The 27,385-nt window shown below is 47.4% G+C and overlaps 1 protein-coding gene across 1 annotated transcript in view; it reads left to right on the top strand.

Moving 5' to 3' along the window:
* The window catches only part of trappc12 (trafficking protein particle complex subunit 12), a 27,861-nt gene extending 476 nt beyond the window's left edge, over window positions 1-27,385 (top strand). The window contains exons 2-12 of the mRNA XM_076027574.1: window positions 92-1,420; window positions 1,902-2,018; window positions 13,799-13,912; window positions 14,646-14,784; window positions 17,792-17,904; window positions 18,249-18,321; window positions 19,674-19,747; window positions 21,742-21,840; window positions 22,758-22,861; window positions 23,326-23,413; window positions 25,479-27,385. Of these exons, the coding sequence (XP_075883689.1) occupies window positions 92-1,420; window positions 1,902-2,018; window positions 13,799-13,912; window positions 14,646-14,784; window positions 17,792-17,904; window positions 18,249-18,321; window positions 19,674-19,747; window positions 21,742-21,840; window positions 22,758-22,861; window positions 23,326-23,413; window positions 25,479-25,721 (2,493 nt within the window). The 3' untranslated portion in view covers window positions 25,722-27,385. The remainder of the gene's footprint in view (window positions 1-91; window positions 1,421-1,901; window positions 2,019-13,798; window positions 13,913-14,645; window positions 14,785-17,791; window positions 17,905-18,248; window positions 18,322-19,673; window positions 19,748-21,741; window positions 21,841-22,757; window positions 22,862-23,325; window positions 23,414-25,478) is intronic.

Below are 27,385 nucleotides of genomic sequence, written 5' to 3'. Positions count from 1 at the left end.
CGTTCACAACACTGCAACAGCAGAGGTTGTTTAGCACTGTAGTTATTATTTTGTAAATTCATTTAATTTGTTTCGTGGTTTGATTCCAAAGACCAATAGGATGGAAAGTGAGGAGGCTCCTGCTCAGCGGCCAGTCACTTTGGACATCACAGTTGAGGATGTAGCAAAGGAAGCCCCAGACTCTATCGAACCTACTAGCACCCTGCCGTCCACCACAGACATTGCTCCTTTGGAAGAGAGCATCAACCTTGGTGCAGAATTCACCACTCCTCATGGGGACAGCAGCGCCACGCCGTCCGAGAGTCTGATGGACAAACTCAATGATCAGATGATGGAGAGCGTCATGATTTCAGATTCCCCTAACAACAGCGAGGAGGATGATGTCGGTCCCATTGATTCCTTTCTGGATGGAGGAGAGGAGGGGAATTTAAACGATCCAATAGACTGCAACGAGAAACAGAGTGAAATTGGACAGAACACAACTGAGATTAAAGCTTTTGCAGAGGAACCAGTCAAAAATTCCCCAGATGATAAAGCTGAGGAGGATGTAGAGGAGCAGCTACATATGCAAGAGCAAGTCACTGCCGATGATCAAGCTCGTGCTGACGAGCAGTGCTCACCTGAGGTCGAAAGTGAGCAACAATCGCCACAGGAACCCAAACACACGAGCCCAAAAAAGGAGCCTGTGCCCGTGTGCACCATATTCAACCAGGGCACCCAGCCCAAGTCTCTGGTGCCTGATGGCTTTCAGCCCACTCTCATCAAGTCCCCCAGCTTTAGCATGGGGAGTGGTGGGGGAAGCAGTGAGGCAGTGACACCCAGCAAGGCTTCTACCCCTCTCATTTGCCAGCCGAGCCCCAGCCTCAGCAAGTTCTTCACCGACAACGGCCAGGGAAATCCGGGCTCTGACTTCTTTGATTCTTTCACAGCGCCCTCTTCCTTCATCTCTGTCTCAAATCCAAACGCTGAGATCTCCTCTCCGGCACCTGTTGCCCCTCCTGCTCTTGAGCAACAGCTTTCTTCCACCTCCGTGTCCTCGATCTCCACCCCTGGAGGACCTTTGGACTCGGATGCACCCACCCCAAACTCAGCATCAGGCCCGCCATCTGCGGAATCCACCTCCTGGCCACAGCCTGCTCTGCCCCAAGGCTCTCCAGCTCACACACAGGCTCCTGCGCCGGCTCCTGCGCCAGCCCCTCAGCCGCAGCCCTTCAACCAGCTCCAGGCAGTGTTCTCAGGCAGCGACGACCCATTTGCAACGGCGCTGAGCCTGAGTGAGGTCGATAGGCGCCACGACGCCTGGCTGCCGTCTGAGGAGACCAAAAAGGTGTTGATTTCTGTAGCCACCCAACAGTGCAACCCGTCCTCCATCGAGACAAACAGGCTAACTATGCCGGGACTCAAGTTTGACAATTTGCAGGTGAGATAAGCGAGTAGTGTTAAAAAAACAAAAGATAAAAAATCTCATTTAACAGTGCCCTCTCTATCTTCTGGTTCTCTGTGTCATTTCTTCTCCCTTTGAAATCCTCTGACACGCTTAAGTGGAAGCATTCCTAAGTAATAACTGACCCAGTCGTAGTTTTCTTTTTAATTCCTCCCATCTTCGATTTGTTCTTGCCCTAGCAAGTGTTTGAAAGCTTGTTTGTGTGCATTAAAACTCAAAGATTGCCATTTGCTGCCATTTTGGTGTTTTTACAGACTTTGAATCGTTTTTTGGATAAACAAGTTAGATCCAGATATCTGGAGTAAAAAGCTGTTTTTCATTAACGTTGAACGTTGACCTCACACTTTAGTTCTCTGACTGACGGGCCCCCCTCCTCGGCCCAATTTGCATTATAAAGCAGAAATGCATTCATGTTTTATGATGTTATTTTCACGCGTCTCTGTTCACACCTGCGTAGGGTGATGCTGTCAAAGACCTCATGCTCCGGTTCCTGGGAGAGCAGGCGGCGCTGAAACGGCAGGTCCTCACTGCCAGCTCTGTGGATCAGTCCTTCACAGGCCTCAAACAACTCATCGTAAGTAGCTCACACTTCCCCATGTAATTTATTCTCAACTATGAAGAGGAAAGTAATTGACAGCGCTGGCGAAAAAAAAAAAAAAAAAAAGTTTAGAAATCTGATTGTCGCTATTTGGGATATTTGAGAAAGCCTTTTTTTTTATTATTTTTATTTTTATTTCTTTTCTTTTTTATGTTGTCACCGAAGACTGCCAAAATTAACATCCAGCTACTGTATCTGACTGAGATTGAGCGTGATTGAGTGCATTCACTTTGTCTGGAAACATACTTTGAACAATATCACACTAAAAACTTAATAGACTATGGACTGTGCAAAGGCCACCCGACAGAAAAGACTTGATTGTAGGTTGTTGCGGTAGATGTTTGCGATGCATGTGGGCAATAGATTTTCCAGACTGAAAATCCCAGGAATCATTGTTTAAAGTGTGTACCAGGCCTTTCGAATGCTTCCTGGTTCGTCCGTTATCAGCACTGACAAGACAGGTGGGGGCTGCCGGTCTGAAGGTCCCAGGCAGTCGCAGATTTTAAGATTTATGCCGAGGCTGGATTTATGCAAGGTCGCATGTTGCTCTCAGTCAGCCAGACTGTGGCAGGATCAGGTGGGGTTTTCTTTAGGTTGAAAGGAGCGGCTAATGCAGCAAATGGGAACCCGGTTGCTAGCTCGCAGACAACGGTGATCCCACGGTCAGTGTTGCAATAGTTCTTTTCACAGCATTATCAAGTAATTTGTTTTCGTATGGCATTAGTAACATTAAACAGATGCTCTCTGCACGTCAAATAGTGACGTCCTGTTGCACCCTTTATTATTTCGGCACGATATCCGGCACCTCAAGAGAAATACTTTATAATTTTAATAAAAGAGATGAATAAAATTACTTTGGTTGAAACCCCAGATTACAGCTGAAAGTTTTGTACATCAGCATGATTCAGAGCCAGTATTTAAAAAAAAAAAACTCTGTTTCTGTCCAACTTGTCCTCTTTTCAATGCATCTGCAAGCGTTTTTCCAAATCCTCCTAAAACTTTTAGGTGGTAGGTGCTGACCTCTACAATCTGGCATAGATATGAACTGTACACACAGTTTGTTACTCTGCCAAAGTTGTGGATTGGCCAAAGCTTTGCAGACTGAACACACACCCCATTCCAATCGCAGTCCTCCATCCTTCCTCCATCCAAATATGTGCATTTCTTTTTTTATTACGATTGTGTAGTCTCAACTTGTCCCCGTCCCCCTTCTGCCTCTAATTGTCCTTCCAGCCCTCACAGAGTGGCCCCCGCCATCATAATTACTAACCCACAGGTGACCCTGAGGGACAGTTGTTATTTAAAACATATGCACCGCAGCTGACGAGCGTGATGGAGAGAGGGGGAAGGCGAGAGGGGCGGAGAAAGAGAGACAACGAGGTGGAGATCCACTCGGCTCGCAACTTCTTTTCTCCTGCTGTCCTCATGTTTTATGCATGGCACTGCTGTGCATATTTCAAGGGCCTTCTGGACATGGTGTACTGCATACACACACACACACAGACACACACACACACAGACACACACAGGCAGGATGGTACTTTGAGCTCGCAGTCAACTGCACTATATGGTGTACTGTAGGTAAGCGTGCGTGCATGTGTGAAGGGATCATACGCCATCTGCCAAATGTGGTGGGTGGCTCCCGAGAGTGAGAGGCAAACGAAAGGAGTGAGTGGTGAGGTAGGCCTTCAGGAGGGACGTCAGGGAGAGGGGGAGAGCGTGTACATACATACAGTCTCACACAGAGCTGAATGCATGCACGCAGTATTAGAGATATTAATTCCACATGTGTGGATTTTATTTTATTTGATTTGATTTGAAGTGGACAGTGCACATTAGTTTACATTCCTGTCAATGTGCCGGTGTTAGCCAGAGGCTAAATCTCAACCGCAGTCCTCCGGCCTGATGTTAAGAACCATGAAAAACACACAATAAGGACGCAACGGTCATAGTATATGAAAAGAGGGACACAGGAGACATAAAATTAAAGTAAAGAGTAAAGAGAAAAAGAAAGTATAGAGTAAAAACGGCAGACAATGACACTTAAATAGGAATCAATACAGTACTAACCAGTCAAATACAACAGGAAGACACTAATACACAACAAAAAACACATTTTTATTTTTTATGTTTTTCTAATGTTATATATACATTGAGGATCCATTAAACAGCTCAGTGAATTAATAGTCATAGTTGGTAAACAATCATTTTGACATAAATGGGCTATTGAGATAGTCCAAAAAGCCATTTTGACGTCTTGACCAGCTGATATTCCACCAGTGCTCAAGTTTCTCGCTCGCATCTTATTATTGCATGTTTCCAAATCTGCCCATGGACTTGATTGCGATGGGCGGCGATCTTGGCTCCGGCGATGTTCCGTGTTGGCTCAAGTCCTCTGACATTTTGCTGAGGGGCTCGTTGGTTGGCAGCAGCCGCTACCTCCCGCTTCTGCTCCATCTCCAGGTGCAAATGTGTGCAGTGGTTGTTTTTGTGTGGGCTTGTGTTTTCGTCTCGGTTTGGCACAGCCTGCCCCAAGTCCATATGCAACTTTCCTCTTGCGCTAACTTTTTGGGCATTTTTTTGTTTAGTTTACACTGGGTGTTGATGCACATCTGTTAAAGCATACAATAACACTTTAAACAACAACTCAAAACTAAAACAAAACGGAATGCAAGTGCAACTTATTTTGTTTCATAATGAAAGTCACAACACTGGTAGTGGAAAAATCCCAAAAAATAAAAGTTGTGGTTAACAGATTTTACAGATTTTTTTATTACTATTATTATTATTATTATTATTATTATTGTTAGGCCTCATGGCATCCAGTGCAAATGGTGACATCAGAACTTATCAGCGCGTGCTGCTTTTAAACATTTGGTGCACGTACATCATCAGTTCACAACGCACCATCACACCTGAATCTCTCCATTGCTCTCTCTCTCTCTCTCCCTCTCTCTCTCGCTCTTTTTCTCTCTCTCTCTTCCTTTCTCTCTCTCTCTCTGTCTCTCCCTTTCATCTCTTTTTTTTTCTCCCCCCCTCTCTCTCTCTCTCTTTCTCGCTCTTTTTCTCTCGCTCTCTTCCTTTCTCTCTCTCTCTCTCTCTCTCTCTCTGTCTCTTTTTTTCTCTCTCTCTCTCTCTTCCTTTCTCTCTCTCTCTCTGTAATGAAAATGCAAATCTCTGCAGCGCCGAGCTGCTGTGCCAAGTTGAACAGAGTCAAACCAGGGCAAGAAGCCCTCCCCAAAAATTAGCCCGGCATTAACTTGGCTCTCTGGAAGACGACGTGGCTCTGGTCTGGTTTAACAAGCTATTGAGCCGGGATTATGGCAACTTTCCAAAATACAGGCCAGGTTGATCAGTCAGACTTGATGTTTACTTGATGTATTAGTTCCTCAGCAGCCTGTGGAAAAATTCTTCAGAGCCTTTTCATATCGTGTTATGAGTAAGTAGTAAAGACTGCATTTACTGCAATAACTGTGCAATTATAGTTTTTAATGTTACCTTGAATGTGTTGCTCATTCTTGTTGCCATCCATTTGAAATAATAAGACACAAAATGATAATGGTCAGATTTTCAGGCAGGCCTATTGGCCCACAATAAATCCTACGTTATATGGGCACCATTCACAGTTCAACAGGCTAAAGTGTTGTTTACCTGTAAACATATTTACACTTTCCCTGCAGCTCTCTTGTCGGCGTTTGGAATTCAGCAAGGTGCGTTCAGCAGCGTGTTGACGAGTCCGCGGTGGCCGACACAAAAGACCACCGTCCTTTTTCCCTTTCTTGGTCCTAGCGGCTGAGTCACTGATGGATGGCTCACAAACTGTCTGCCTCCTCCTCCAACCCGACGCCTGAGCTCTTAGGAGCCGCTTGCGTTCGAATTGTGGTGTTTTTTTTTTTTTTTCTTTCTTTCTTCGTCTGGGGAGTCGCAGCTCAGTGAACTGGGAAGGTTGGTTTAATCTGATCAAACAGAGGTGGCGGAAGAAGAAGGCGGGGGAAGTGGGGAAATGTCAATAAGCATCCCCGAGCTTTTAAGCGGCGCTTTTGCGACACCGCGTGAAGTGTCGCCACGTGGTGGGGTCGAGCTCCCGGGTCGCTGGCGAGAAACAACCGCTCTGCTGTGTGTGTGTGTGTGTGTGTGTGTGTGTGTGTGTGTGTGTGTGTGTGTGTGTGTGTGTGTGTGTGTGTGTGTGTGTGTGTGTGTGTGTGTGTGTGTGTGTGTGTGTGTGTGTCGTATAGAGCGGTGTGCTGTGCGCTGGCAGAATGAGTCATGCTGCTGCAGAGCCAGATTGACTGTACCCACTGCCACCACACATACACACACACACACACACACGCATGCATGCGCGAAGCACATAAATTGCGCACTTCAAGCACACTCACAGAACACTCTCTCTCTCTCTCTCTCTCTCTCTCTCTCTCTCTCTCTCTCTCTCTCTCTCTCTCTCTCTCTGTCTCTGTCTCTGTCTCTGTCTCTGTCTCTCACTCTCTCCCCTCATGGGGTGAATGTGGACATCACTCGGCCTCTGTAGCACACAGAAACACTCTGCCTCCCTCTAATGAATGTTAATGTCAGGTCAGGCTGCATATGCTTCTGTCAGGTGCACCGCACAGCTGAAAACGACTTTGAGCTGACCTATATTTATGATCATTTTTTATTATTATTATTATTATTATTATTATTATTGTTATTATTATTATTATTATTTGTGATGTATAAAGAAACACTTCATTCTGCTAGTAGTTCGTATTTCTTTCTCAGGGGAAGGGGGGGGACAAAGCTGCAAAAAGCAGGAAGTAGGGAGAGAGGGAGATAAAATATTGTTATATAATTGGTTTAGAAAATGTGATGGCTATAAACAATCTTGGACATTATTAATTGTCATCCACATGTGTTTAATGAGATATTATGTACTGTTTTATTATTAGATTAGGCTTTTATTTCTAAGTTACTATGGTTTAGCTGCTCCAACCTGTTTAACAGTCATTCGGGCTCCTTTCAGCTTTGCTCTTCCTCTCTAATGACAGTAATTTACCTTGTCGTACAAACCATTGACGTTTGTGGTTGCGACAATAAAAAAAAAAAAAAACAGTCTCAATTTTACCCGCTGTTCTGAGGGTTTACCGTTTGTTTCTTTGTTTGTTTCCATCCCACTGCAGATCTTGCACCTTTTGCAAATACGATCGTTTTTTTTTTTTTTTTTTTTTTTTACCCCACATTGAACCCGGGGGGACGTCGCAAACGCGCTGCTTTTGCTCATCGGATTCGGGCTCTGCAGCGTCTTCTAATCCGGCCTCATCTGTGTCTCTCATTAGCAGTCGCCACCCTTCCCTCCTCTCTGTCTCTTCCATCCTCCTCCTCCTCCTGTGCCATCCACAAGAGACGCTAACCTCTCCTTCCTCCCACAGTGTGATGCCGTCTGGGCTGAGGGCCAGCATAATATTGTTTGTGTGTGTGTGTGTGTGTGTGTGGAAGGGGAAGGGAAGCGGGGGGAGTGGGGCAGAAGCCCACCTTGCCTCAGTCAGACAGACACACCCCCATAATCACTGCGACGACCCAGCTGCTGCATTGCACTTTGATGTCATTGCTGCAACCTCCACATGTCATCATGCTCACCTTTATACATTGCTGTCATTTCCGCCGCCGGCCGCTCTTAGAGCCGGGGTTTGGGTAATGCACCATCAGCTTCTCGCAGCACCGAAGGGCACGTTCAGACCCTCTGCAGTTGTTTTCACCTTGCTTGTTTACGGAGTCCCCCCGCGCAGGTCACTTCAATTCAGACTCATTTGAGTTTGTTTTTTCGTTCGCGGCGCCACCGCGTATTTCTTGGCGGCGGCGGCGAGTGTGAAATATATGATCTCCTCTCCAAAGCAGAAGGTAAAAGTGTTAAACTGGTAGGTTGTCTGTAACAGACACACTTTGCGCCGCTCGCACCGTCTTTTAGGGGGGAGCAGTTGAACTAAAATAGATTGTGGGAATTTGGATTAATCGTTTGAGTAATAATTGACTGTCGTAAAAACACAATCCCCCCACCCCCCACCTCCACCTTCATCGTTCCACCATTCACCAAAAGCTTGACCAAGGTTGACTCTTGTGTGACTTCCCGTTGGGTCGGCCACTTGCTCCTCTTCTCCGCCTCCTTAGATAGCGGCCACTTCTTCTTTTTCATCGGCTCTGTCGTCGTCAAAGTAGTCAGCGCTGGCTGAAGTGACCGGCTGCCGATAGCTGATTGGGGCTCCAGTGTTTCTCGGGCCTGTGACTGGTTTTCAGCTTTAAGGTCCAGTGTGTTGAATTTTTAAGGAACATTTAAGGAAGCCTACCGGACAGAGCGATTCGTATTTAGGGCACTGTCTGATGGGCTTCCTTAAAAAATGGCGGTGCAAGATAGTAATTCGCTAGGAGCGGGACCCTTATTGCTCTTATGCATATGAGAACCGTTCTAAAACACTTCTATTAATGTATTTATGGGCGGTATGTTGAGCTTTTACCAATATAAAACTCATAAATCGAGCCAAATTTTCCAGACTGGACCTTTAAACTTCAATCTTCTCATTACACGAAGAAAACGTTGTCGACTACTCCTTCAAATTGTGAGCGTTGATAATGACCAGAAGCATTTTCCTCCTGTGTGGATAGCACGCGTCAATCATCTCTCAGCTGGCGCTCTGTTGTGGCAGCGCTGTGTTCCTCAACCAGACACAGGAAGAGTTCCGTCGGCATTAAGGCGACGCCTGGCAGTAACGATAAACCCTCTCGTCTGTGCTCGCTGTTCTTCGGGGAGGGGGGGCGAGCGGGGCCCGAGCGAAACTTCGTCGGCGCTCTCAGAGGAAATGGGAAGTGGGACAGGCTGTTATTGTTGACAACCAAAACCATCAAAAGCGGTCCTGTGGCCAACTCCTCAATCAGCGGCTGGTATTACCCACAGGAGTGTCGCTTCAGAAGTCGGGGGGGCTCCGTTGAGCCGTCTCGGGGAGTGTTACGCAGAGTTCTCTCGGAAGCCGTCAGCTGGTGCTGGTGTCCTCGCTAGAAATGCGATGTCAGTTTCGGTCTGGGCGCGTCTGGGCGACACCGTTTGAAGGGGTCCAGCGACTGCTCGTGGGACAGCGGAGTGGCTTTGCGTGCGGGGTTCACATCAGCGCGGCAGCCCAACAAGGCCGTTGTCATCGTCGCCGTTCTTGGGGGGGGGGGGGGGGTCTGTGCGCCACGGTCGGAAGCATCAAAGTTAAGTTAGCCGCCGCCGCGGTGACTGCCGCGCGCTCTTTTTCTCTTTTCTTTTTTTTTTTTTGCGCACGCCCTGCGCAATGTGAAAATGCAGGGAATTAATTGAAGCATCGCGGGACCTCCCCCCAAGCTGAGACGAGGATGCCTTTTCAAGTCTAATTTGCCCGGGGGCTCCCTGGTCTTGTGAGAGAATAAGTGGGCGTTCGTTTGTTCGTCAGGCTTTGTAATTCTGGGCCTTTTCACGCTCACCAAAGGAGAGGCTTGCTGAACTTCTGATCTCAAACACGTTTCGGATGCCCGCCACCTCTTTAAAGTGGCAACCGGACTAATTACGTGTGCGGCTTTTTTTATGAAAAGGGGGGAGGGGGAGGGCGATGGCGGATGGAAAGGCCCTCTGTAACGCCACGAGCGCTTTAGATATTAAAACTTAATGTTTATAACGAACGACACTTTGGGTTTTTGTTGTCACTCGTTCTCTGTAAAGTGAAGGTTTTCATAATGGCCCCTGCCGAGCCGCCTCGGTGGGTTTTTGTTCGCGTGGAAAGCGGGCTGGGAAATTATCTTTGGAACTGTCACTCGGCTGGGTCGTATCTTCTGCCCGTCTTTCCAGGAAACTGCCCTTATCGCACTGCCGTCCCATTCTCGCCCTCTTATTGAACACACATTAAACATCACGGCCCATAGTCCTCTAGGATAATATCTCGTTTCAACGGGCTGCGGTCCTCAAAGTGGAATGATTGGAGTTGAGCTAAATTTCCAATCGCCGTCGCTGTATTGTTTACTCTTTGTTATGATTATCTTTATATCCGCTTAATGCTCTCTTTATGTCCCCATAATGCTCTTTTAGCCTCTCGCATTGCGTGACAGCATGCTCAGCACGCCTTCATAAACCATTGTCCCAATTGTCCCATTGAAATCTCGACGTGGGAATGGCACACAAATCAATTTATTGCTGTGTGAATCGCTGTAGCTAAGCACAGCTAACATTACCATCAATTCTCTTTTTACGGCCTCCGTACTTTCTGCCCATGCTTAAAGTCCATCATATCTGGACTCTGGCCTTCTTCTCCCACAGGTCATTTTTCAGAAATCCCCTCCACTGCTAGGCTTAACTTCCTGTTTACTGGGACTGTGGATCCAATATCTCAACTCTCCTCTGCATTTCTGTAGCTGTGTTTCCCTAGAATGGCGCTAAACCTAAATATCGCAATAAAAAAAACTGGTTATGGAAACGTCCAAAATTCAAAAGCCCTCTCAAATGTGGCTAAAAGGTTTTGACGCTCTCATGAGGTGGTTTTTCAGACCAATCGATGTCGAGGTATATCTCTCATTCATCATCTTCTCCTCCTCCTTCTTCTTTTTGTCTTCATTGCAAGAGTTTTGTGCGTCTGCTCCATGCCTTCTCCGTTTTAGTTGTTCCTTTCTGTTGCAGCGTTACAGCGCCTCTGACAGGCCTGGCATGCTTACTGCAGCGCGTTCAGCGGTTTACGTGCGGACAAGCACACTTCTTGATACAATGCTGCCTGTGCCGACTGAAAACATCTTTTTAAATGTAAAACTCGGTTATTTTCGTCTCAGCGTGGACAAGGTCATAATGTGTTGAGCAGCACTGGCTGATTTCTGTCTTGTACACGCTGTGAAATGACAGTATTTGTGTGTAGTTATGCATGAAATATGTTATATTTTCTCAATGTATTCATGCTTTGAATGACAATGACATGACCTAGCCAGTACATCTTAGTGATGGCAGGGGATGAGATGTTGCCACCTACCTGTCAGTATATTGTCTTGTATATTAATGGTCCCCATCATAAATAATGGAGTAATCTGGGATCTTGTTTATATCGCGCATCTCTCCCAATGAGATTTTTGTCGAGTGAAAAAATTTGACGGCGAATGGACGAGTTGGCGAGGCAGACTGCAGCCCAAGCCAGCAGCTGTCGGTGGCCGATTTATGTCCTATATTTATTTTTGCAAAACGAAACGGAAGTTGCCAGGTTCCGAATGCCATTTTTGGATTGATTGGGCTCCGACGCTTTGTAACGCAGGTTGGCGAAAAGTGAATTAGTTGAAATTTCAGAGTGAAATCCAAGGGGTCCAGCAGCTGCCTCGCGAAGTTAACGAGAGATGATATCACGGCGCAGAGCAACGCATGGCAATGCTGCATCGTTACATAAGGGCTGAACTCCACTTTCCCAGCAGTGACTCTTTTTTTTTTTCCCCCGACGCTGGCTCTTGGCCGTGTCTCTCTCGCTCTCTCCGGCTCTCTTGGCCCTCAGCTATTCACCCCTCATCTCTTTCTCTGCACTCCTCTCCTTTTGACACTTTTTGGCCAAAGTTTCAGATTTTTTTTTGCACGTGTGATGCGTACGCTGCTCATCTTCGGTTCAGACTCCTCGTCCCCTCCCCTCTTGGTGTACGTACAACACTGCTGGCTGTTCTCATTCCAACACCCACAACAACAGCGCAGAGTGGCAGTGGTTTATAGTAACTTTACAGTGTGTGTGTGTGTGTGTGTGTGTGTGTGTGTGTGTGTGTGTGTGTGTGTGTGTGTGTGTGTGTGTGTGTGTGTGTGTGTGTGTGTGTGTGTGTGTGTGTGTGTGTGTGTGTGTGTGTGTGAGAGCGCGCGCGCACGCAAGTGTTTGCGTGACTGAAGCCTCTGGCTCCTAATTTTCAGCTTCATTTCCCCACCGATGAAGATTCAGCGGCAGCGCAGGGCAAGAGAGGAGGAAGGGCGATGAGGAGGCAGCGAGAGGCTGGCATGGGAAGGACGGCGAGAAGGACGCGAGGGAAGGGAGAGAGCAGGAAATTAAAGGGAAGTTTGGAAGGACAAAAAAAGAGAAAGGACTTACCGGGACGACGGCTCCTCTGACGCGGCCGACGAGGAAGCAGGCCCCGCCCACCCTTCCGCCCACCCTTCCGCCCACCCTTCCGCCATTTCTAATCCCCCTCATTAGATGACTCACGGCACTTTGGGCCCCATCGCCGAGCCGACCTTGTCGTGCGCGTCGCCGGGTGAGAGGTGAGGGGGTGACTCTGCACCCCCTCCACCCACCCCTGACCCCTCTTACCCGCCGCACGGCTAACTTGTGGGAGCAGATGCTAATGGCGGGGGTGTCGGCCTGGAGTTGAACCTCTCCCGAGGACGATCCGTCGTACAGCGATGAGGTATCGCAGCCCCTAATGCGGTCAACCAGATTTCAATGTCGGGTCACGTCAGCGTTGCGGTTTTTTTCGGCTTCCGGCGCACTACGAACCGGAGACTGTCGAGGTCACAGCGGTCGGGCTGCCGTCCGCAACGTTTTTTTTTTTTTTTTTTTTTTTTAGAATTCAGCGATGTAAAAGCTGCGGAATCTCGGCAGGGTAGCGATTCGACTGCTAGCTAGCGACTAGAGTTTTTGTTTACGAATAAACAAAAACTCAGCCAGCTCATTTCTTTTCAATAAGCGTATACGCTTTCAAATCAGTTATTTGCTTAATATTTAGGATTTATATGCCATTCCAAATAATTGCGATTCTAATTGTCATCCTGGTCTCTGTGTTTAATACTTTTCTGAATGTCACTCGTGTGTCCCAGGACAGACAGACGCATCTTTACATTTTTTGCGCCGCACTTCATAAATCTCGCCATCATTTTTAATTGCATTGCTTTAAATGCTAGTGTTTTTTTTTGTTTTTCTCCTCCCTCTGTTCCACTAGGTCTTGGACGATTGTTTTGTCCTTTGGATATTTTTTGATTTGAAAAGCTGATTTCATTTGACATTTAAGAGCCGTGAAAGGATATTGCGCTCGAGTATTACACTAATGAATCATCATCCTTGAGAGCCTCAGAGCTCTACCACTGTCTGGCAGCCTGATGCTGATGCTCCGCTCAGTTTGGACCAGCCTCTGTTGTCTACATCTGTGTGTCTGACTGTGTGCATACCCTAGTTTGCCTGTATATGCAGAATATATGGACTTACTTGAATAAAAACGGCTTCTTTCGTGGAACTTGTAGCAAAAAAAGAGAATTAAATGGAGATTTTGATTGGTGCTCCAATATACACCACCAGTCAAAGGTTTGGACACCTTATGAATTGAATGTCTTTTCTTTCATTCTCGTGACTATTGACATTGTGGTTTCTCACTGAAGGCATCAAAACTACGTATGAACACACGTGGAATTATGTAGGAAACAATAAAAGTGCAAAATAACTCGTGACGCGTTTTATATTTAAATTCTTCAAAATAGCCGCCTTTCATAAAAAGCATATTGAGTTATTGAACTTGTTTTTCTTTACTGCATAATCACATCGATCCTGCTCATAGATTCGATGTTTTCAGTATCTGTCTGAAGTGTAGAAAGAAAATTGCATGAGAAGATGTGTCCAAACTTTTGACTGGTAGTGTATGAAATGGAAATAAAAGCATTTAGTGCGATTCAGTGCGCATTGAGACACTGTCTTTTTTCCTTTTTTTTGTCTCCTGTGGGTCGTGTGATGGTACGGTTCCGCGTCATTTCAACATTTTCTGGCGTTGCGTCCCCTCTGCACTTGCAGAACAGCAAGAACTGGCGGGCCGCGGTGGACCTGACGGGCCGGCTGCTCACCGCTCACGGTCAGGGATACGGCAAGGCGGGACAGCCCAGCTCCCACTCCAGCGACTCCCTGCAGGTGAGATGTCAGCCGCTTTCTCACCGCCGACGATGATTACTTTTTTTTTTTTTTTGGAAATCCAGTTGCACATTCCAGCTCCACAAAATTTACCCAAAACACTTTTGCACGGCACGGATGGTTCATTGGGATTAGTTATAGTGAAGAGCGGCACAGGAAGTGAGGTTTGTGCTTCAGTAGTCAGGACAGCCTGACCATGTCGTTTTTTTCTAAGGCATGATATGCACTTGAACACACTACCGATTTACAGTCTAAAAAAAGTCTGCATGTGGGATTCATTGCCATGATCGCAATTCTTATTTTGGCGCCAAAGTAGCGATGAATGGCCTGAGAACAGCGTGCGAGTCGGTTTGCGTGAAAGTGTTGGTTTGACTGCCAAGGGAAGTGTCGCAAACAGCCGCCATGTATCATCACATCAGGTAGTAACACATCACGCTGCCCTGGGTTGTTTGCTCTTCCCCAGCAAATGGCACCACGTCTGATTTATGTTTTTTTTTTATTTTTTATTATTTTTTTAATTGGCTTGTACAAAGTTGATTTTATAGAAATCAGTACCAAAGGAGAAAACTTTTTTTTATTTTTATTTTTTTTTTATCTTTCATCGTGTAGAGAAGCAATCATTTATTTTCAATGTTTCAAGGGAAATAAGCATATAAATAAACTGTGTGTGTGTGTGTGTGTGTGTGTGTGTGTGTGTGTGTGTGTGTGTGTGTGTGTGTGTGTGTGTCTCCAGCTCTGGTTTGTGCGCCTGGCCCTGCTCACCAAGCTGAGCCTCTTCCAAAACGCCGAGCTGGAGTTTGAGCCCTTTGGAAACTTGGATCATCCAGACCTCTACTATGAGTTCTACCCCGCGGTTTACCCTGGCAGACGAGGTAGGCACGCCACACACACACACACACACACACACACACACACACACACACACACACACACAGCTGGAATGTATCCATATCACATTCCTGGTCTTGCGGTGTGATTATTTCTGATCTTTATTGCAACTTTAACTCCAGAAAATAAATTGCAAAACTATGCAAACCACCTTTTTCTTCGTAACATCCAATAGTTGCTACATAAATAGCCTTGGAGGGCTGAGGAGTCGTGTAGTGATGACGCTAAGAAGCTGTTTTGAAACACTTATCTTTGACTTTTGACTTTTTTTTTTTTATTTCAGACGCCTGAATGCCAACAGCCTTTATTTTACTTTTTATCTTTAGGGTGGGGGGCTGCGGGGGTGTCACCCAGTCGTACCATCAGCGTGCTATTAAATATTCAAAGGGGAAAGTTTCTGTCACAAGCTGGAGCGCTAAACTGCGGCATCGTTGAGGAGCTGCTCGAACAGCCCTACTTGTCTCCAGCAGTTCTTTGGTTTTGTTTTTCCCCTCTTTACACTGCATGAATTGCTCTCTAATGTATTCCCATTACTTTGGATCGGCTTCACCCCTCGGGCTACCGCAGTGAAGGCAGTAGAGGAGACACAGCTGATCGCGCACACAGACAGACGCGCGCGCTCCCCCGCCGCCGCATGCACACAACACACAACTCGTACAGTTTGGGTGGAAAAAAAACCCAGAAAAGCACTCTTGAAGCGAAACACCGTGCAGCCTTTCTGAAGAGGGCGCCGACTGACTTTCCAGACCTCGATTTTTGCCCCGCTAGTTGCCTGCAGTCAAACTGGCACCGGTTGTCAGGCGCTGGCAGCGCAAGTCGAAATTCGCTCGAGCCCAAAATCATATCGACTCGCTATTAGCCACGGCTGCCGTGTTGGAACGCGGCCGCATGGCAAATCTCTCAGGTGAGATGAGCAATCAAAAGGGGATCAATCTTTGGCAGGTATTAAATTATTTGTTCAATAAAAGAAAAAAAGGAAAAGAAAAAAAAAAGTTGGCTTCAATTTTAAAATTTAAGAGAATAAAAAAAAAAAAGCAAGAGAAAAGCCAGGACGACTCGTGCCTGATGCGCGCCGTTCATTTGTGCCTCTGCGTCTCATTTTCAGGTTTGATTTCGCTCACGAGTTCATCATCAAAAAAAAAAAAAAAAAAAAAAAAAATAGGAATGAAGAGCATCGCAGGTTCGACAAAAATCAATTTGTGATGAAATGCTCACGTTACCGTTAAAAAGACGGATGGGCAGGGAAGGCGGGTCGTACAAATCCAGGTTGTGAGTGAGTGAAAATATCAGAAAATTGATTAAAAATCTTGAAGGCTTTTTTTTTTTTTTTCTAAAAAAAAAAAGGATTTCTCTCCTTTGAACGGGAGGATAGCGGAGACATATTTTCATTTCGTTTGTATCAGCGTGAGCGCTTCGGTTTTGAGACCTTGGCTGTAAATGCTTCTGTCTGAGGGTGCGCTGCTCACGCTAAGGCCAGCCGCACCGCGCCGCCCGAGCACGTTTGAACCTGAAAACTGGGATTATTTGACGAGTGCGAGCGCTGCGGCTTCCCTGGCACGGTTCACTCGGAGGAGGAGGAGGAGGCGGCGGTGGTGGTGGTGCGGCGGCGGCGGCGGCGCTTCGGCTCGGCACGGTTTCATGCACAACCAACGCCTTAAGCGAGTGCAGCGCGATTCGCGGCGAATCGCCGCCCCGCTCTGTCAATAGATGTGGACGTGCGAGGGCGGAAACCAATCGACGAAACCCACAAAGTCACTGAAATGTGTGCCGTGTTGCTGCTGCAGCCCCTTGGTTTCTCTCTCTCTCTCTTTTTTTTTTTTTTAACTTTGAAACGCCGGCCGATGAGACTTGGCGCTGGACAAATAAAGAGTTGATCGCGACTGGGAAAGCGATCGATTGGTCCATGATGCTGTCAGATGCTCGGGGTTCCGGCAGGGTGAGTGCAGGCAGAACTCGCAGTCACGTGCAAGATTCGGTGAATTCCAAGAGCCTGTTGACGTGAGAAGATACTGAGGCTGTACGTCTCATGTTCAGGTGTCCGTTAATGACAAGAGCAAAGGTCCAACTGACTTGTCTTGTGGGCACAGTGCGCCCCCTTCAGTCAGTGTTTAAGGTGCGTGGTTGCTGTCAAATCACAGCAGTTGATCCTGGAGTGAAGTTCAGTTCTGGGTCGGCCATCGGCCTCGTCACGCTCGCCGCGTCACCTCCGCGCGGCGTTTGCCGTGCTACGTACAGGATGAGACAACGGTGTATGGGATATTTCACAGCCAGGGTGCTGCTAATCCACAGCAGTTGTGTTCTTTCTGCTCTGCGAATCCTGGCAGATGTTTGCGTAAACAAAAACAAAAAAACTACAAAAAAAAAAAAAAAAAAGCACAAGCGGGGTTACATTCTGGCTACGTGGCCTTAAAAAAAGAGAAGGATTTTCCGCCATATGTTGGGTGAGAAGGAAAAAAAAAGCACAGCAACCTCCACCCAACATTCAAAACTCCAGAAAGTTCCTTTTTATTTCATTTTATTTCTTTTTTCAAAATGCAGTTTCCCAAGTTTGCACAAAGGCAAAAAAAAAAAAAGAAACAACAACAAAAAAAAAAACTAGTTAAGCAGAGAGCTTTCCAGTCGATGCGGCGCCGGAGTGATAACAAAGAGGGCAGCGATACAGGTGCCGGGGCAAATGGGGAGGTAGAAAATAAATAAATAAATAAAGGAAAAGGCGGAGGGATGAGTGATGGAGCCGCGCGGCGCCGCCGCAGCGAGATGAGAGGGTTTAATAAGCAGCCATACATAGCTCAATGCCATCTGTAGGTTCCTGCCTGCAGGGCTGCGTGCAGCCTGCGTGTGGGCGGGCGGACGGGTTTATATTCTCATCTCGCTCTCCTCTCTCCCCATCTCTCGTTCTCCCTCTCTGTCTGTCCTCATCCCACCCTGTTTCTCACCTCCCTCCCCCCTCTCTCCTCCCTCCCCCCTCCCCTCCCCTCCCCTCCTGTCCAGGCTCCATGGTGCCGTTCTCCATGCGCCTCCTGCACGCCGAGCTCCCCCAGTACCTGGCCAAGCCCCAGGAGGCACTGGACCGCCTGCACAATCTCAAAACTGTCTGCCTCGCTGTTAGTACACACACACACACACACACACACACGCAGACACACACACACACACACACACACAGGGGCTACGGATGGAGCCTCTGGATGAACATTAAAATATGCACGCTCCGTAGTATTCGCACAATAAAGCAACAACACCCACGGAGGGAGAGAAAAAAGCACATTAGTCGTCCAAAAAAAAAATCCTTAAGCCCACCTGTGCAAACAGCCAAATACGGGCGGATTTTCAAATGAATATGCAGATTTTCTTTTTTTTTTTAATGCGCTCCCTTCTTTGCACCTCCACCCACTACCACCACCTCCTCCTCCTCCTCCTCCTCCTCCTACCCCACCCCGCCCAACAGATTCTGGAGAAATTGGAGAAAGGTTTGGCTGAGGATGGCAGCATGATCACCTTAACGCAGGAGAACAGGCAAGGTAAGTGCCAGCACACACACACACACACACACACGCGCGCGCAATCTCAGCTACAGACCTGGCCACGTTCCCAGACTGCATCACACTGTGGGAGGAGAGTGAGGTCATGGGCCCCGGTGGAGAAAACCACACATGATAACACGCGCACACACACACACACACACACACACACACACACACACGCATGCAGGCACACATTCACACAAACTGAGGTGGAGGCACGCCTCACACGCAGGACTGCAGCACAGCTACACACACACACACACACACACACACACACACACACACACACACACACACACACACACACACACACACACCTGCCCGCCGGCACACGAGCCCGCCAGCGCGGCGCTCTCAAAGTATTTAGCACCTCGCTGCTCCGGCGCTCGCACGGAATACCAAGCGGTCCCTCCAGCCCCCTCCGCGCCCAGCGGATCGATACGGATCAATCCGATCCAATCCACTCGCGTCTGCGCCGCCGCACCGAGGAAATGGGCCGGCCGCAGCCCGCACTGGAAATAAAAAAAAAAAAACCTCTCCCTCGCTCGCTGGTGCTGGGCGGACGCGACCCGGCAACCGGCGTGATGATCTGTCCTCCAGGCTCGTCGGTGCATCTCGTGGTGCATCGTCCTCCTCCAGCCCTGCGACTTTTAATTAGGAAACTCCTGCAAAGGCTGCGTCGCTGAGTTATTTATTTATTTATTTATTTACTTATTTTCCTAATAAAGCAGCTTGAAGCTATTTAATCAGCTCGTCCAGGCGACAACAAGACACTTGGCGAGGCTTAGCCAAACGTGCCGAGACGCCCCCTGCTTATAATCGGGCAGATTGGCGGGTTTGCCCCCCCCCACCCCCCCTTATCCCCCCTCCTCTTTTTCTTTTCTCAAAGCAGTGTTGTGGCGGCTGCGCTCTCTCTCTCTCTCTCTCTCTCTCTCTCTCTCTCCCTCCCTCCCTCTCTCTCTCTCCCTCTGCCCACGCAGACAGTCAACAGTCAAGTCAATAACGCAGGGCCTTGCCTTCACACATCAGACCCCAACTGAGTGATTAGCTCTTCCCCACAACACACACACATGCACACACGCACGCACACAGACACACAGAATCGCGTGTGCAGGGATGAATACTAATAAAGCTGCACACAAGCTGCTCCACTGAGCGTGCTCAGTCTAAAAAGAGGAAACCGGAGAGTGCCGCAGTGTCTTATTGCCTCCTTATTACCTTAAAATAAACCCTCACACTGTGTGTGTGTGCGTGTGTGTGGTAGAAGCAGCAGCAGCAGCGTTAAAGGCAAAATCCGTCCTTTAAAACAGGATGTAATGGCCCTGTTCTCTTCTGTCGCTGTGTCTTAGCGTCTCTCCAGCTCTGGAGGTCTCGCCTCAGCCGGGTCATGTACTCTATGGCCAACTGTCTGCTGCTGATGAAGGTACGTCGGCTCAACTTTGTGTGTGTGTGTGTGTGTGTGTGTGTGTGTGTGTGTGTGTGTGTGTGTGTGTGTGTGTGTGTGTGTAGGAGTGAACATGTCCCGGTATGCCTGGATGTCTTCCCACAGTCGCACGCAGTTGTGCGTGCGTGTGTGTGTGTGTGTGTGTGCGCGCGACTCCGAGATGTGATGCCAGGCTGGTGGAGGATTCACAGTGAAATCCCCCCAGACTGACCACTAATTGGATTCTTGGTCAGTGAGAGAGAGGAGGAGAGAAACGAGGAGGAGGCAGAGGAGCCGGGAAGAGGGGAGGGGGGGGGTTTCGGCTCCTCGGTGGCTGTGGAGAGCCACAGTGCCACCTAGTGGGAGGAATCGAGACTACAGGTGTTTTTTTTTTTTTTTCTTTTTTGGCGGGGAAGAGCGAGGGCTCAGCTCAGCTCCGCTCCGCTCAGATTTTAACGCAGGCAGGAATTCGAGTCGCACGACGAGGGAAATAAACGCAGCGTCACACCAAAGGCGTCGCGGCTCCTCAGCGAGCGCTGAACATCTCGGATCTTTATTTGTTCGGCACTTTGCTGGCAGCCATTACGTTCTGTTAAGTGCTTAATTAAGTCACGTAATGAATTGATTAAGTCCATTTGCTGATTGCCTTGTTCATAATAATTTAAACACAGGGACCCGCTGATTACCGATAGCTGAATCTAATAAAACACTCGGTTGTCTTTTTTTTGTTTGTTTGTTTGTTTTTTTTGTTCGGTTGCGTTTGTGTCGCTGAGGTTTCACGGAACGGCGGTGCGGAACGCTTTTGTCGCGATTTCAGAAGCGGTCGCAGACGTTGTTCTGTTGAAGTGCGTCGGCCGCATGCGCAACAGTTGGACAGCTTGGAGAAGCAGTTGGAAAGAGCAGAGCAACGCCGCTCCGCTTCAACCCAAGCATAAATAAATGCGGCCGAACCAGTTTTGAAGCCGTGACTCCAGATTGTCTGAGCTTACGGTTGCGGTTGTGCGTTCGTGTGACGCTTGTCTCCGTTTGCAACTGGCGACTTGTCCCTGGTGCACCCTGACCTTTGCCCTGTGGCAGCGGGGAATAAGCAGCGTTATCCCCGTCCTGAGGGCAGGATAGGAAGTGAGAGAAGATTCACGATCAGATCGAACTCGCAGAACAAAACAACGCCTAACGACGATAACCAGTCTTAAACATTTATTTCAGCATGCATGGAATTTGTTAAGTGCTTGTGTGCAGATCAGTCACTGTAATTACGACGTGCAGTGTATGAATGGGAGCCACAACGTTCAGCGTCCGCTTTTAACATCGAGCATTAGCCAGTATTCATTGCTTTATTTATGCTTTGTCTGTTTGTTTGTTTGTTTGTTTGTTTTTTTTAAATAGCTGCTCATTCACACTGCCTTGTTGAAGACTTTTGTTCTAATTGTTGATCAGCGGCCTAAACCGGCTTGCGTACAGCTTTGAGCGCGATGTGATTCAGCTCCAGGTCTCGCTAGCGCCGAGGGAGGCGGCCTGATATTCGATACGGCTCTCTGATCAGTGCAGCTTGAATTCCTCCCGTTAAAAAGCCTCAGTGTGTATGCGTGCAGGACTTTGCCTCTGCCCATTAAACTGCCCCCTCCCTCCCCCGCTCTTCCGCCCTCACCCCCTCTACACTCTCACGCCTCGCCAACTCCTCCCCATCGCTCAGCGGTCCTCCAGTCCCTCTGCGTGAGCGATGCGGGGCAGCGCAGCGTGGCGGTGGGAGGAGGGTCACGTCGCCCCCCCGCTAATCCTCCATATGTTTGATTAATGGCGGCCCCCTCTCCCGCTCCCCCTCCCCGCCCGCGCCACAGCCTGACCTCCCATCACTCTCCGAGTCCGTCCGATGCCTAAATCTTCGCCTCGGCGCTGCCGCGAGGATTTTCAACATTTTTTAAACACTGCTGCTTCTTTCCCCTCTGTTTTCTCTCCCTCTCCCTCGCTTCTTCATTCATCTGCCCATCTCTCAGGACTACATACTGGCCGTGGAGACGTATCACTCCATCATCCAGTACGAGCCCGAGCAGAGGGTGCAGCTGCTGAGCGGCATCGGACGCATCTTCTTGCAGGTCTGAACGAACAGGTTCACAAGCATGGGTCGAGGTCGAGCCCTAACGCTGCCATTTAGATTTGGATTCCTTATAGAGGTTATCATCACTTGCATTAAATGTAAAGATATGTAATTTATTTATTATTTGTTTTAACTTCTAATCATAAGAATTTCATTCATATTGTCTTTTTTTTTTGTGAGTATAAAGCTGACCGTTTTTCTGTGATCATCATCAGCACCATTGTTGCTTTTGTTACCTGGGGCCAAGCTTAGTCAAACATCTTTCCACATTCTTAAAGTGGTGGGTCAAAATTTCATTGCGTCCTTCTGGTTCAACAGAGATAATTGATGCTAGTCAGCGATCGCTGCTAGCCAGCCAATAAAAGCAATCAACAGTCATTTTAAGGGGATAAAATCCAGGCGGACTGGATGAAACGTGTTGAAACGGTTTCCACTGATAAATAGTGCACTGGCTGTTTTTGTAGAAATGAGGTCCAACGTCCAAAATTCTGAACCACCCTTTTAAAGGCTTAGAATGGCCATATCTTTGCCCACAGACTAGTCTCACCTCCTGGGCACGGGAACGTTTGGCTGTAAAGTTAATTCAGTCCTGCTGTGCAAACGGATCAAAAAAACATATATTATTATTATCACTGTAAAAACACAATAATGCTCATAATTCATTATGTAAATCTTGACGTTGCTCCCCTGACTCCAGAGTGCTGCACTGCTTGCAGGGATCTATTTGTTTTGTCACCGTTCTTAACACCCATCATTTTCTGTGTGTATTTCCTTCACGACGCAATGAGTCAGCTTTCCCTGTGGGAGGGAGGAGCGAAGTGGATGTGTGAAGTACAATAAAAAAACAAAAACAAAACAAAAACAAAAAAAAAAAACCCTCGCAAATCTGTCGCTAAAGCTTCTGTCCTCGGCCAGATCGGCGACGTTAAAGCGGCGGAGAGGTACTTCCAGGACGCGGAGGAAGTGTGCCAGATGAAAGGGAGCCAGCCTGCTCACACCACTTGCGTGCTAATGAACAGGTACGTGCGGGCCGCGGCGGCGGAGCTTCCGCCTCCGGGGGCTTTTTCCACCAGTTTCCCGCTTCCTAGCCGACGTGCGAATTAGCCACAGGAGCTAGCCACTCTGGCGGAGGAGGCCAAACCCAAGTGACAGCCTGTCCCGCTCCACCGAGGCAGGTGATTCATATTGCTCGGACTGCGTTTCGGTTTCCCCTTTTTATTTTATTTTTCAGTTCGGTGTATGAGGGCAGTTTATTTCAAACGTGTGGGTTTTAGAACGACGCCGCCACAAGGTGACGACACTAACGCTACTAACGCTCGTGCGATACCCGGCGCATGCAGATAGCCCGATACTCAAGACAAAGAAAAAGACGCACTCACTCTTTGTCTTCTGAACATCTGTCATTTTATGTGCTTTGCATTGAAAATAACAATTATGAGTTACAGCTGTCTCGTGTGTCTGTCTGTCTGTGTGTGTTTTCCAGGGCCTTTGTCTACCTCAGTCAGAATAACTACACTGAAGCACACACATCATTCACCCAGGTGTTAAAAATAGACCCTAAGAACCCAGTGGTAAGTAACAAATGTGCTTTTCACTCTCTGAGGCTTAGTTTATGTATTATTTATTAGGTTTTATTTAGTTGAGGTGCTGTAATAGTAGTATATTGATTAATTTACTGATGCATGTGATTATGATCATCGCACATAAATGACAATTGCTCCAGAAAAAAAATGTTGTATTTAACGTTGAGTGTATTTTCCATAAAACCTTTATAAGGTGCATGATGATGCATTTGCAGTTGAGTTTGAGCGCTTGGGTGATGTAGACAGACAGACAGACTGATAGATAGATAGATAGATAGATAGATAGACAGATAGATAGATAGATGTACTTTATTGATCCCAAATTGGTGAACTACGCTGTTGCAGCACAAAAAACAATACAAAAAATAAACTATACAGTAATTACACGAAACATTCAAGTCAATTTGCTGAATAAACTCTGATGCAGCGGAGAGTGGGCTCGCGTCACCTGTGCTGGTTGCGTCTTCCCGGGTGTTTCCATAACGACCTGGGAAACATGGGCGTTAACATTAACTGCATTAACCTGCTGGACAGACAGAAACACCAAAGTGTTCCTCTGCCTTGTTCAGGAAAACAAATGTACTGCAAGAATCATCACAACTTGCCCATTTCTTCCATTTCCTGAAATTCTCTCTCACAAACAGCACCGTCCTATGAAATGACAACGCTTTACGTAACCCCGCCTCCCACCTCCAATTTGCATCAAATCTCTTCATTAAAACACAGTCACGTTTTCAACAATTAGCTGTAAATACCCATGACATTTCATGGACACGCGCTAATTGTTTAATGCAAACCTAATCTGACACAGGAGAGGATTTTTTCCCCCACTTTTATGGGATTTAATTCATATGTTCATCAGTGCAGGAGCCCATTCAAATGTTGGTGAAACATTGAAAGGTGATCAAAGAATTTGTCGCTGTCTGTAACACGCAAGGCTCACTGAGTCTAATTAGTGGTGAGCAGAAATGCACTGCGGCCAATAATAACAGTGATATTTAATCTTTTTTTTTCCCCCCTTTATTTTCACTGGTATTCTTGAGGATGTTTTAGCAACTGTTAAACCAGCATATTTAAGAGTGATTGCGACTAGACGTACTGCAACCAGTGAAGCAGAAAGGAACAAGCTGTTTTTTGTTTTTTTTTAACACACTGATTTTACCGCTAGAGGGCGCAGCTGAGGCAGCATGAAACGTAAAACAAAGCAAATCGAGGCGTCTCGCTCGCACTCCTCTGCTTCCTAGCTGAGGAGATTCACACACACTTACAAGCAGCACACGTCCTGTCTGGCTTTGTAAACAAAAGGATAGAAAGGGCGAGATATCAACAGAGGGCGCGTGATGTGACTCGAGCCCAGAGGAAAAGACACCACTAGAGCCTCACACACCAGTTACATTTTATCGGACAACAATGTAAATTCCATATTGCCCCTTTTAAAGACAATATACAAAGTGGAATATAGTTATTTTAATTGGCATTTTCTCCTAAATTAGCCGTGATGACATCATGGCAAGCCCGACTTTTTTGCGGCCACCAATCAGGAAAACTTGGTTAGTTTCAAATGGCTTACAAGACAGTGCAGCACAGTTTTGTTAAGCTTTCAGCCGGTTACACTTGTGCTATGCGTGGCTGTCATGAGACCTGCTTCTTACACAGGTCATGTGATCCTCGCCGGCCTCGCAGGCTGCTTGTGTGAGGGGTTTTGTATTGGCCTGAGGAGAGATTTAGCACTCTAACCAAGCGGTGCTTGGTTTTATTTTTGCATTTTACTTTTTCCCCCCCAATGGTCATCAAACTGTAGGTGTCAGATAGTGATGGAGGCAAACTGCAGGTGGCTAATGTGCCCCAAAGATGCGTTTTCATTCCCAAGTTCTTCAGCATGGGCATTAATACTGTAAGCATTGAATCCAACAAAAGCCCAGAGAACAAGCTGAATTCTGCTTTTTTCCAAAAGTCAGATTTCACTGACATCTGCACCACAACCAGCCTCCTAACATTGTGCAGTTCCACCTGAGATCTCCTCCGTCCTCCTCACGCGCTCCTGCGTTCTCAGGCCAACAACAACGCGGCCGTGTGCCTGCTGTACCTGGGCCGTCTGAAGGAGTCCCTGGGCCAGCTGGAGGGCCTGGTGCAGCAGGACCCGGCGCTCTACCTGCACGAGAGCGTCCTCTTCAACCTGACCACCATGTACGAGCTGGAGTCGTCCCGCAGCACCCAGAAGAAGCAGGCGCTGCTGGAGGCCGTGGCCTGCCGGGAGGGCGACAGCTTCAACGCCCAGTGCCTCAAACTGGTGTAAGAGGCGGGGCGGCCGGGAGTGGGCACGCCACACGCGCCCACCTGCACTCCGATCCCCCAGGCGGCGGGACCATAACCCCCCAACACAAGTGGTTCACCCTCAGCGCTCAGTCTGGTCACCCAGCAGCAAAACGGATGCAAACGCTCTGGTTTTATATTTTGGAAGCAGACACGGGAAGGCCGAGAGACTTTTCCTTTTTTTGTGTTTGTGCGTCTTCATTGTCGCTTTCAGTGACGACTCACACATGTACTCACAAGAAGCGGGAAACCAGCGGCCAGCTCACATTCTGTCAGATCCAAGAGTAGAGGAGTTGATCTCCATTTTATTTGTTTTTGTTGGTGTTTTTTTTTTTTTAATGAAATGTGTGCTTACTGTTATTTTATTTAATTTTTTGGACGTAACAAGATTTTTGATTCCCTCACGTCTTCACTCTTCAATGACCAGTATTCCAACAGGACGCTCGCTCTGCTCGGCATAAAGACTGGAAGTAGGGATACAAGTTGGCTCGGTGGAAAGTGTCGCAGTCAGTGATCCACCGCGACCTTTGGCAATGTTGGTCACATGACCAGCATTGGGACAGATCATGCATGTTTTATTTTTGCACTACTTCCAGGGAGAGCAGGCGTGATGGGCGCTCGCTGCGCAGGCCATTTGGGAATCTGTCTTGCAGTCCACGCTGGCTGTGGGTGTACTGCATTTTAATGTTGCATCAGACACACTCGGGACATTTGCGTTGTTTCTGTTCTCCTGGAACCTTTTTCCGCAGGACAGGAGAACATGCACGAGAATGACACAAGGAAGAATTTTCGTGATAGTACATTTACAACACGCTCACACGCAAAAAAAAAAAAAGAGATTAACTGGATTAACCTTGTGTAGGAATCTCAACACAGGCTTTAAGAGATTATTTATCTCAGATTGTTGCCTTCCCGCCTGCCTCTCTGCATTGAGTTTTAAGTGATTGTATTAAGGTTATTATTTAGGGGTCAAAGGTCATCATTCTGGACTCCCCCTTCCCCACTTCCAGTCTTTGTGGCACCAGCAGTCTGAATGCCCCATCTAAGAAACTTTGATATCAGTCAATGTTGCCAGTCATGCTTCACCAGACAAGACCATTGTCGTATCGCAACCTTTCAAGACTCTCCAGACTCACAAATCCCAAAGTACACATAACAGACGGCATTAAGTTGAGCTCATCAGTTGCTGGTGTTGATTCTGTTGCCTGAATCTCTTATGGAAGTCCTCCCCTTCCTGTATGTCTCCGCTAAATTGTTTATTTTAAATGAAAGATTTTCCTCTGCAAAACATGCACGTTCGGACTAAGGAGAACGTTCAGGACTCGGATCTTCTTCTGCTCCACAAAGTCATTTTAAGGGACTTTGAGGTGGTGCTGTGAGCTGTGGGCATTAAACTGAGCTTCAGTGTGCTCCCAGACAAACAACACACCCCACAGGTCCTCAGCAGACGCCTGTAATCCTGGATCAGCACTCGTGCACCACTCTAATTTCAGAGAAGCTGATTTTTCATTCTGTTCAAATTATAATATAAAAATCAATGTAGTAACTTTAATTATATTATTGTTTACATTTTCTCTTGATCATATTTATGTACATTAAAAAGAATAGATTTTGTTTTATGTGAAATAAAGAATTTCTTTGAAATCA

This window comes from Nelusetta ayraudi, unplaced genomic scaffold (genome assembly GCF_046127955.1).
Source record: "Nelusetta ayraudi isolate G7.1 ecotype Tasmania unplaced genomic scaffold, CSIRO-AGI_Nayr_v1 ptg000021l, whole genome shotgun sequence".
Classification (NCBI taxonomy): Eukaryota; Metazoa; Chordata; class Actinopteri; order Tetraodontiformes; family Monacanthidae; genus Nelusetta; species Nelusetta ayraudi.
This window is presented reverse-complemented; position numbering and strand designations above follow the sequence as displayed.